This window comes from Apium graveolens, unplaced genomic scaffold, assembly GCF_009905375.1.
Source record: "Apium graveolens cultivar Ventura unplaced genomic scaffold, ASM990537v1 ctg8649, whole genome shotgun sequence".
NCBI lineage: Eukaryota > Viridiplantae > Streptophyta > Magnoliopsida > Apiales > Apiaceae > Apium > Apium graveolens.
This window is the reverse complement of record NW_027421362.1, coordinates 1-11,757: the sequence shown is the minus strand read 5'-3', so window position 1 is coordinate 11,757 and position 11,757 is coordinate 1. Positions and strand designations below refer to the sequence as shown.

The 11,757-nt window shown below is 38.3% G+C and overlaps 1 protein-coding gene across 1 annotated transcript; it reads right to left on the bottom strand.

Moving 5' to 3' along the window:
* Nucleotides 1–4,878: 4,878 nt before the first annotated feature.
* LOC141705216 (secreted RxLR effector protein 161-like) lies at nt 4,879–5,379 on the bottom strand. The gene has a single exon (XM_074508261.1). It carries the CDS (start codon nt 5,377–5,379, stop codon nt 4,879–4,881), a length of 501 nt encoding a protein of 166 aa, XP_074364362.1.
* Nucleotides 5,380–11,757: the final 6,378 nt, after the last annotated feature.

The window sequence follows — 11,757 nt, the reverse complement described above, 5'->3', positions numbered from 1 at the left end:
AAACAGTTTTAATTATTTTGCATAAGCAGAAGTCGCACTTGGTTACAAACCATATTTTTATTACGAATATTTATAGAAAGCAGCAAAATTGTAAAAAAGCTTTAAAAAGTTAGCATTTTTGATCATTTTCCTTCATTTAATTAATTCATAAATAAATACATTTCATAGAAATTTTAGAAAATTCAAACAACACATCTCACAAAAAAATAAACACCCATACTTCCAAAATAAATAAATTCCTCTACTTTTTCATTAAAAATAATAAAAAAATATTAAATCTACAAATAAGTTACACCAACATAACACATATTGACACATATTGTCAAACACAATAAATCACAAAGTTCCAAAAAAATTCATCTCTGGAACCCACGAGTTCGCACCAAAAACCAAATTTGTATCTACCACCCTCAAAATTAAAAAAAAACTCCAAAAAATAAAATAAATCACAAATTATATTACAACCTCGGACCCCCTTGTCTGATAAAAGACAAACTTGCAATTCTCGCCACCTTCTACAGTTCTACTCCTTCTTCTTCCGACAACGACTACTACATCTTCGCGATTTCCGAGGTAACATTCTTTTTACCCCCAATCTCAGTTTTACTGTCTGTAAATATTTGTTTTTAACTTCATTTTTTATGTAAGTCATTTCAGTTCTAGTGTTCGTTTTATAGTTCATGTGATTTTACGTAGTTTTTGAATTTTAATTACATGATGTTAATTAGGGTTTTGAATTTGTGATTATTTAGATTATTTTACTGTAGTTATACATTTTTAACTCCACGTTGATATGATTTTTTAATTGTAGCATTCGTTTTATAGTTGGTGCAATTTTAAGTGATTTTTTTTTAATTTTGATTGAATGGTTTGAATTTGTGAGTTTTTGTTGTGTGTTGTTGTTTCAACTCCATGTTAATGTATGTAATTCCTGTTGAATTCGTGTAATTTACGTGATTATTGGTTCTTGATTGTTTTTAAGTAAATGATGTGGATTGAGGTTTTGAATTTGATTGTTTGTAGTGTGTAATTATTTTTAACTCCATGTTAATGTAATTCATATCAATTTAAGCTTTGGTTTCGTATAATTTAGGTAGTTATTGATTTTTAACCATTTTTAAGTGAATGTGGATTAAGGTTTTGAAGTTGCGATTGTTTACGGTATGTAATTATTTTAACTCCATGTTGATGTCATTGATTTCGATTCAAGCCTTTGTTGCATGTCAATTTATGTAATTGTGATTTTAAGCATTTTAAGTGAATGATGTGAATTAAGGTTTTGAATTTGTGATTGTTTACGGTATGTAATTATTTTAACTCCACGTTGATGTCATTCTTTTTTATTCAAGCCTTTGTTGCATGTAATTATTTATGTGATTGTTGATTTTTAAGCCATTTTGGTTTAAATGATGTAAATTTGGGTTTGAATTTGTGGATATAACTGGTTTATGATTACAGATATGGGAGCCAACGGACGACTTGGGGAAACAAATCATGGACGGTGGATTGTGCGTGTGGAGTGAATTTCGATGACGGAGAGGAAATGGTGAATTGTGATGAGTGTGGAGTGTGGGTGCACACGAGGTGTTCGAGGTACGTAAAGAGCGGAAAAAGTGTTTACGTGTGGAGAAATGTAGGAGGAAGAGTAAGAGGGGTTGAGAATATTGAGGACGAGGTTGCTGATAGTTTGCTTGGAATGGCGAATAAGAGTGGGGAGGAAGTGGGGTCTAGCAGGATGACTTGGACAGGGAGGGTTCCGAGGGAGGAGAGGGCGCATGTGCAAGGAGTGGTTGGTGGGGAAAGCGCGGAACGGGGATTTTTGGGTCGGCATTGTGGAGGGCGAGCGGGTATGTACATAAGAAGTTTGGTTTTCAGTATAAGGAGTTTGATTGGAATGACGGGAATGAGACTGGTGGTAATGAGGGTGGTGGAAATGAGCTTGGTAGTGAGGGTAGTAATTGGGGAGCGTTGTCTTTGTTGAATAATTATAAAGTGGGGGGTGTTGGTGGTAGTGTAAGTTTTGGTGCGGGGAAGAGAACAAGAGATGAAGAAAGTAATAAAAAGAAAAGGGAGGAAGGCGAGGAAGGCGAGGAAGTTAATGACAATACTAACTACCACTTCTAAGTTGATGCATAGAAGTAAGACAGTGACCATTTAGATTATCAACCATCACGAAGGTCAACCTCACACTACAGGAGGATCAGTCAAGCACTCTAAACACTCCTGCAACAATAAGTGATGAAGAGGTCTGAGTCAAGCTGGCGTTTTGTTGTCATGTTTTCTTAAGTTCCTCTGCTAATGTTTTGCTAATTTCTGTTTCATCTTTTGCAGCTTGCATTATTATTGCATCAGGAGCTTAACAGATCTGCAAGAGTCTCGCGGGTGCCACGCATGCGGCATGCTGGTAGTTTACCCCAGTTAGCTTCTCCGACTGGTAAAAGCATGCTCATGAAGCAGTCACCATCTAATTCTGTGGGAAAAGACCGTGGTTCGGTAAGTTGCACTGTCACTTTTAATTTCATTTATACTAGTGATTTCTCAATTACATTAATCGTTGTGCTTAAACAATACAATATTCATTTTCGCCCTTGGTAAGGCCCGTCCTTGTTAAGTTAGTTGTGTACTGATTTTTTTCCTTTTATATCCTTGTTGATTTAAATATAACGTGATAAGTACTGTTATAGGGTGTTAAGTAACCATCTATAATTAAAATCCTAAGGTGTTGGGAGGCGTCCTCAATTGGGTTATATAACTGTAATATCTTGCGCGACATGTCTTAGATATATAACTCTAAAATCACTTTGTTTTTAAGAATCAAACTTTAAAGCGCATAATGAGTATGCGTTTCCATAAACGTGATAAAAAACAAAGTACTGTTTTAGTTATGTTTCCATAGCTAAAACTAGGTACTGTTGACACCATAAATGTTTATCTCATCCTTCCAATTGGTTGATATTAATCGCTTACGTGTCATTCTTTATTGATGTTTTTATCAATGTTTATGTCTGGCCTTTTATGGCAAATTTTAAGAAATACTGCACCCAATATCATAAAAGGAAAAATATGGCCCTTTATGGCACAGAAAAACGAGTCTTAGACATGTCTTCTTTAAAACGCAAAGGCGTGCAACGTTTCTTATATTTATAACTCTGAAGTCACTTTTTTTTAAGAAACAAACTTTAATGCGCATCATAAGTATGCGTTTCCAAAATATGATACACAGTGGCGTGTTGGAAGACGTCACATGCAGTAGTGGTTTTACTAAATTGTAATGGATACCTGTACATATGTTTTGAATGGTTCCACACAACTGGTAATGTGTGGAGTCGACTCTGTGATCTTCACTTGAATGCACTACAAATGAACCACTGAACCAGATATATGCTTTGGCAAGATGTGAAACACACAATATTATAATGTGTCACATGTGGCATTAAGGGCCTTTCTATCCAGTTTATACTTTTTGGGAAATTTTCCTGAGATATCTATTAAGTTTCATCCTCTAATGATGTCATTTCTCATTTTTAATATTACTTGCACGGTTAATTTTCATATCTAATGAAGGTGAAGTGAAGCCTGAGGAGATTATATAAAAATAACCATGTTAAGGTAATGTCTTACATTGCCGAGGGTATAGCTTTGTACTTCTTTAGCCTAGTGGTATCCATCTTCCCTTGGTAACAAGAGGGCGAGAGATTGACCTTGTGTAGACAGCATTTATGACAGGCTGACAGTGTGAGTATTAAATTTTCTGTAAATGACCGATAATCGAAAAAAGCTATAGTGGAAAAGGATGAGTAAAAACAGTTTAAAATTTTCAATTGTTCCTTTTTTCTTTTATAAATGATAATGACTGCTCGACTTAGCTTAATGGTAGTATCTGTTGTTGTTTTTAACAATAAAGGTTTCCAAAAGAAAAGGAAAAAGTGTAGCAACATAGGGAACTCAAATTCTCAAGAGCTCCAGGAGGAATCTAAGAGTATGAAGAGATCACTACTGCTGCCAGTTCAGAGGACCAATGACTCGGCTCGCACAGAAAATTCTATTACCATGAGGGTAGTGGACAATGGGTCAGCACCAGCCATACAATCTGCTAACAAGAGTAATCCTCCTGCAACTAGCAAGCAGCATGTGTCTTCCAGATGTAAATCGACTCAAACTGCCTCTGATGATGACTCTGGCACTGAAAACCGTGTGACCTACCGCACCTTACCAGGTTATTGCTTTAAGTTCTAGATTCTTCACATATTTGAGAAAGATATAGCTGTTGGTCCCAGATTAAAACCACCAGCAACAAGCTTATTACAGATGCAATACTCACACACAACACACTCGTTTAAAACAGAGGAAATGCAGAACTCCACTTCTTATTTATTAAACAAACACAGTACATTTATATTAAAAGTACTTGGAAATAAACAAAACAACTAACTCCTAAAGACCAGCAACAAACTCCTAAATATAGTCCACTACTTCCACTTATTCTCCTGATCCTAAAAACACTGAAACCACTCTTTGACTACTTCCCTAACGGCTACTACTGCTATCTGGTGTAAAGAACATTCAGGCAAAATACAAGTTCAAATTATTTTCCAACACACTCTCCCGTAATTTGAACTCGATTCTGCAGATTCTGGATTCCAAGCAATGCTCGCATTCTCTCGAACTTCATCGTAGACATGGGTTTAGTCAATATATCCGCACATTGCTTTTCAGAACACACATGCTTGATCAAAATCTCTCCTCGTGCAACACATTCGCGTATAAAGTGGTAGCTGAATATCAATGTGTTTGCTTCGTCCATGGAAGACCGGATTTTTCGCCAAATCAATGGCAGACTTGTTATCTATATATATAGTAACTGGACAGTGCTTCATATCACCTATCTGGGTAAGTAAATTTCGCAGCCACACACCTTGACATGCTGCTGCAGTTGCAGCCAATGAATTCTGCTTCACAGGATGATAAAGCCACGCACCTCTGTTTTTGTGATACCCAAGTAATCAAACTTTCATTTAAATAAAATGCCATTCCCCCTGTACTTTTTCTATCCTCGACATCTCCCCCAAGATCACTATCAGTATAGCCAGACAATATATAGTTTCCAGTCCCTCTCCTGTAAATTAAACCATAGTTTAGAGTACCTTTTACATACCGCAAAATACGCTTTGCTGCGTTCAAATGCATCGTAGTGGGACGCTCCATAAACTGGCTAATCATCCCTACCGAATACACTATATCTGGTCGTGTATGGACCAGATACCTCAGACCCCCTACCAGGCTTTTGAACATCGTGGAATTGACTGTCTTCCCCGTCTCATCTTTAACCAGCTGCACCTTTGGTTCCATTGGATACTTTGACGGATTACAATCTGTCATTCCGGCCTTTTCAAGCAGCTTCTTCGCGTACGCAGTCTATTTTAGCTCTGTGTAGTCCTTCTTTTGATCAACTTCGATTCCCAAATAATAAGATAACCTTCCCAAATTACTCATTTCAAACTCATCACTCATTTGTTTCTTAAATCTTTCAATATTTGCAACGCTTGTGCCAGTAACTAGAAGATCATCAACATACACCCCTATAATTAAGGACTCATTCCCGTCTCGTCTTGTGTAAACAGCGTGCTCATATGGGCATTTAACGAAGCCAAGTTTCTCCAGACACTTACTTAACTTCGCATACCACGCACGAGGTGCCTGCCGCAGTCCGTACAGTGCTTTCACTAAGCGATACACCATGTGCCTTTTGTTTTCTTTCACAAATCCCTCAGGCTGCGTTACATATACAGTTTCCTCCAAATCTCCATTTAAAAAGGCGGATTTAACATCTAAATGGTGCACCTGCCACCCGTTTTTGCAGCAAGTGCCAGCAAAAGTCTCACGGTTTCCAGTCGAGTACCGGTGCGAACACCTCCTCAAAATCTATGCCTTGCCTTTGAACATAACCTCTAGCTACGAGTCTTGCTTTGTGTTTGGTAATGTTCCCGTCAGCATTCCTCTTAACTTTGTATACCCATTTCAGGTTGATCGGTTTTTGTCCAGGAGGTAACTCTTCCAGTTTCCAGGTGTTATTCTTTTCTATTGCTTCGATTTCATTTTCATGGCCTGCACCCATGATTCATCATGTGCTGCCTGTTCATAGCTCCCGGGTTCATCCACTCCACATAATAACAATTCCTCCTCTAACTCGACTTCTTGAGTCTCATTATAAATGTCACTAAGCAGTCTGAAATTCCTTGGATGATCGCTGCTGCTACTCGAATTCCCAGAATTTCCAGTGGCTGAACCCTGATCTTCCAAGTCTGTTTGTGCAGTAACTGACCTGGTGGGCGTCTCTGCTCTCGTGGTCTCACTAGTGCTCACACTACCTCTTTCTGAGTGACCATAATTTTCACCACCATATTCATTAGTGGCATTCTCAGTGAGATCTTCATTTTCTGCACTTGACCAATTCCCCGTCACATTGAAAGAAGCCTGATTAGAAAACTCTTCGTTTTCATCTTGCATCTTACTCCAGTTCCAACCTTTGCTCTCCTCAAACACGACGTCCATGCTCACTACAATTTTCTTTAACTCTAGGTCGTAGAGTCTGCAAGCTTTTGTGCCTGGTTCCGTACCCAAATAAATCACTTCTCTACTTCTATCATCCAATTTGGTTGTGTACACATTTGGCACTTTCATGTGTGCCACACAGCCAAACACTCGGATGTGACTTACGTCCGGTTTATAGCCTTTCCACACCTCATACGGGGTCTTGTTTGACACAGCCCGTGTTGACAAGTGATTAAGCACGTATACGGAATGTCGTGCAGCCTCTCCCCATAAATTAGAAGGCATGTGCATCTCTTTCAAAAGCTACGAGTCATTGCCACTACCGTCCGGTTTCGACGTTCTACGACTCCATTTTGTTGTGGTGAATAAGGGGCTGTAAAATGCCTTACAATACCACTTTCTTCACAATAAGCATTGAACTGATTAGAACAAAATTCCCCACCCCTATCAGTTCTCAATATTTTAATCCTTTCATCTGTATTCTTTTCGATAAACATTTTGAATTTCTTAAATATCCCTAGTGCTTCATCTTTGTTTCTCAACATGTAAAACCACATAAATCTACTATAATCATCAACCAACAATAAGAAATATTTATTACCCGCCTTTGTTTCAGGTGTGATTGGACCACAAAGATCCGCATGAATCAGTTCCAGAATTCTTGTAGCTCGATATTCTTCCTGGCTTGGAAACGATCGTCTCGTTTGTTTTGCCATTAAGCATCCTGAACACAGCTCCTTAGGTTGCACCAATTTTGGTAAGCCTCGTACCATATCGTTGTCAGACAACATCTTCATGGCCCTATAATTCACATGACCCAAACGCAAGTGCCACAATCTTGAAGATTCCTCAATCGTGGACAACAAGCAGTTGGAACCACTGGACTCCAGAATGATTTTATAAAGTTGATTACTTGTTCTTTTAACTTTCATGAGCAGCTTATGATTACTGTTACCTTTTCATCTAACTCCTTGAACTTCAACTTTGTCCCCGTCATATGATTACTTGCGCCTTTATCCAAATACCACACATCAGACTCAATTTCTTTGACTTTGTTTTGATTCAGCCTTGGCACGACTTCTCCTTCATTTAGTAATAGTGTATTTGTCTCACATTCGGTCAACAATAGTGCTGGCTCATCATCTTGACTCTGCACCAGGTTCACTTCTGATCTTTGCTCTTTCTCCTGTTTGGGCTTACGGCACTCGGCTGCAAAATGGCCGTAGTTCTGGCAGTTAAAACATCGTACTTTACTCTTGTCACGCACTCCTTGATAGCTACTCGAACCATGGTTTTTCTGAGTCTTTCTCTTAAGCCACTCTTCCCTAGTGAAAAGTAGTTTTCCTTCATTATTTTCTCATTTCATCCACTCATCCTCAGTCAACATTAGTTGCCCACTGTTATTCTCCGGTTGTCCCCGAAGTCGCTCCTCATGAGCTTTGAGTGAGCCCACGGTCTCCTCTATTGTCATCTCATCCAACTTTCCAAATTATTCTATGGCAGATGTGATATGCATGAACTTTGCCGGAGCTGCTCTCAGAATTTTCTTCACCACATAGTTTTCTTCCACGGTTTCTCCCAAAGTGCGGATATTTGTTACCAACCCGTTAAGTTTCATACAGAACTCATCAATAGTTTATGTTTCCCTCATACTTAGATTCTCGAATTCTGACCTCAGTGTTTGAATTTGAGCCTTCTTCACTCTATCCGCTCCCAGGCTCATGTTTTAATTGTTTCCCACGCGTCCTTGGCAGTCTTTTTCTCAGCAACGGCCAACAAAACATCCTCAGGTATTGCTTGGTAAATGGCAGCCAATGCCACCTTGTCCACTTTGTCATCAATTACAGCTTTCTGGTCTGTGGGCTCGACAGCCTCCCAAATCCCATGACCCAACATATAGACTCTCATCTTAAGTGACCACGCCGTGTAATTTGCTTTACTCAACATCGGGTAACTCAGCATCACCATTCCGTCTTTGCCCTTCATCCCTTCCATTGTCTGCGGTCTTGGCATGAACTTTGGCATCCACTAGATTAACCGGGGCTCTGATACCAGATGTTGGTCCCAGATTAAAACCACCAGCAACAAGCTTATTACAGATGCAATACTCACACACAACACACTCGTTTAAAACAGAGGAAATGCAGAACTCCACTTCTTATTTATTAAACAAACACAGTACATTTATATTAAAAGTACTTGGAAATAAACAAAACAACTAACTCCTAAAGACCAGCAACAAACTCCTAAATATAGTCCACTACTTCCACTTATTCTCCTGATCCAAAAAACACTGAAACCACTCTTTGACTACTTCCCTAACGGCTACTACTGCTATCTGGTGTAAAGAACATTCAAGCAAAATACAAGTTCAAATTATTTTCCAACAATAGCAACGTACAGATTAAGAAAAGAAGTACTGTAAAAGGAAACCACTAGATAAATATAAAATAGATCCGGTCTATGATATTCTCTTCTTCATTTCCTCATGCATGAATCCTTGTCTATAGGATTGCTCTCAGAGATTGTAACCAAGCCCATGACTTATAAGGAGCTTTGCGATGCTGTTTACCGGTATGTGTGAAATGTCTTTGTTCACGTTAAACATGAAAAAGATACAGTCTCACAACTTTCTGATTCTCTGTGCAGCACTGGCCTCACTTGAGGAAGAAGAATGGTGATTGTTATGCCTATTCCATCCACTCACAGGAGGTCCTTGACTGTCTGAGGAGCAGAAAATCTTGGGCCCGCCTTGTTGATCGAGGTCCCAAGGTATGCCATTGTAATCATTAGCAACTATTTCTAGTTCTGCTTTCTAGTTCTGCTTAAATCAGCAGGAACACTGTTTGATGTTTCACTCTTGTTTAATTATCGATCAATGATTACAAACGAGTCATGGCCCGTATAAGAGATGGAAGAAGTGCTATTTATTAATGTTACTTTGTTCACTAAAGGTTATAGAATCATACGTTTTTATGTATACTCATTCACCATGCCCCTTGTTTTTAGATGTCTTTTTATCTCAATTGTTATTAAGTATGTTAAATTGATTTTTAATTATTGCACTAGTCAAATGTTGGAAGGAAGCCCCGCCGGTCCGATGCTGAGGGTCTTAGTATTGTGGAATCATTCATTGGCCACATACCCAAGGGTAAGAGGCAGATGAGGAAGCGGCGCAGAGAGTTAGCACTGCAAGAAGGAGATCTCAAGAGTGTGGACGGTGATGATGTCAGCAATGGTGAAGATAGCTTGAGTTCTAGTTCCAGTAGTGGGGAGATGGGCTTGTCCAGTGGCGATGGTGGAACAGGTTCGAATGGGGGGGCCATCTGGAGTTTATGCTTCAGAGTAGTTTCGTAAGTGTTGTAGTTTTTTTTATGATCTTCATGCCGGAAAAACTCCGACGTTGTTCGAGTTTTACCAAGTACAGACTTTTCTAGAACTTGGAAGGTGTTCTGTGTTATACTGTAGTTTTATGAGAAGTTCAGAACTTGGAAGGTGTTCTCTATCAGACTGTAGTTTTTATCAGGAGTTTAAGAATAGTTTTGAAAAAAATTTACATTTGGATTTATGTCAGCGTTTCGTGGATTACCATGGATATATGTTGGCTTCTGTTTTTATCAGGTTTTAAGACACCCCTGTGAAGCCAAAATTTATGGTTTCGCCCTTAGGAAACAATACACGGTAGCCAGCGGCGGATTCAGGCCCGATTTCCACCGGGGCACCAGATACGTTAAGTGACCATGTTACTTTTGTGGGGGTCTAAAATTCAATTCTTTTTTGGTCAATTTCACTAGAAACCTGACATAGGAAAAAGAAATCAAGACAACTACACTCTAGATTTTTTTTGAGTACTGACAATTAAGATTTCAACCAATGATTACTCCAATTTATGGATAATCATATAATTATAATAAAATCAAATATGACTCAAATTATGAAAAAATTATTATATTATAAGAAAATCTAAATTTTTTAAGTGGGGTACGATACAAAATATAATATTTATACTTTTTTTAAAAAAACAGCTATTTTTGGTATCAGGGCAGGGCGAAGGGGCAGGTGGTCCTTGCTGACTCTATATGAAATCCGGCCCTGACCGGTAGCAAGTGACAAAGTAACTCTAACAGTACTATGGTTGAACAATTGTCTTCTCAACGTTGTTCATTCTGTATATCAAGTAATCTAGGTAGTAAAAGTTCATTACGCAGAAAAGAAACTACAGAGTGCATAATACTAGAAGATTAAGGAGTCTGTTTCATTAACAGATACAGATATACCAACGACAACGATACGTTGATACTCAACTCGGTCACAAGAACTAGCTATCAGAATAGACAAAACCTTATAAGCAAGAAGATCATCAGAAATATTTGATCTTGTTCTCATTTTTTACATATGCCACTTGAGATCTTGAAGAAAAAACATGGCTATTATGAAAGTCTACTGATCGAAGATATTATGAAAGAGGTCTGATCGTTTTCCATCATTCTAGTTGTTCACAGTTCTGCCAACGCTTCCATTTTGAGATCTTGTAAGCTGTTTCTGAATAATTCACTTGATAAATTTGAATAAGTGATGCACTTCCACAATTGACGCGAGAAGTTCCATATTGAGATCTTGTAAGCTGTTTCTGAACATATTATCCACTTGATAATTCTGAATAAGCAGCCACTTTCACAATTGACACACATAATCCACTTGTATGATATAATTCAGGGCAGAAATTATTACCTTTTCAGGGTTTGTGATGAAAATCTTAGACAATAGATGCCTACATTCCATGGAAATCTGAATGCAGTTTGGTATCAAGAATGGGGCTTTCAGTATTCTCTGTCAAAAGCCAATTGTACATACGTTTACGAAGGCGTATAGCTCCCAATTTGAAATTAGGCAATTTAAAATTTAGCTTCTATTTCCCCTTCATATGCAAACTACTCTCATGTACACTAACCTCAATTGTCTTTTTAAAGTCATTTGGATCATTCGGATCCGAAAAGGGATAAGTCCCAACAAGCATCACATATAGAGTTACTCGCCAAGGCCAAACATCTGAAATCTATTATCTCGATAATTAGATAGAACATATGGCTATTAGCAAAATTTAGTACATCACCTAGGAAATCAACAGAAATTAACTTATCACCTTTCCGTCGTACGCTTTTCTGCTCAGAACCTCTGGTGCAACATAAGCTGGTGTTCCCACGG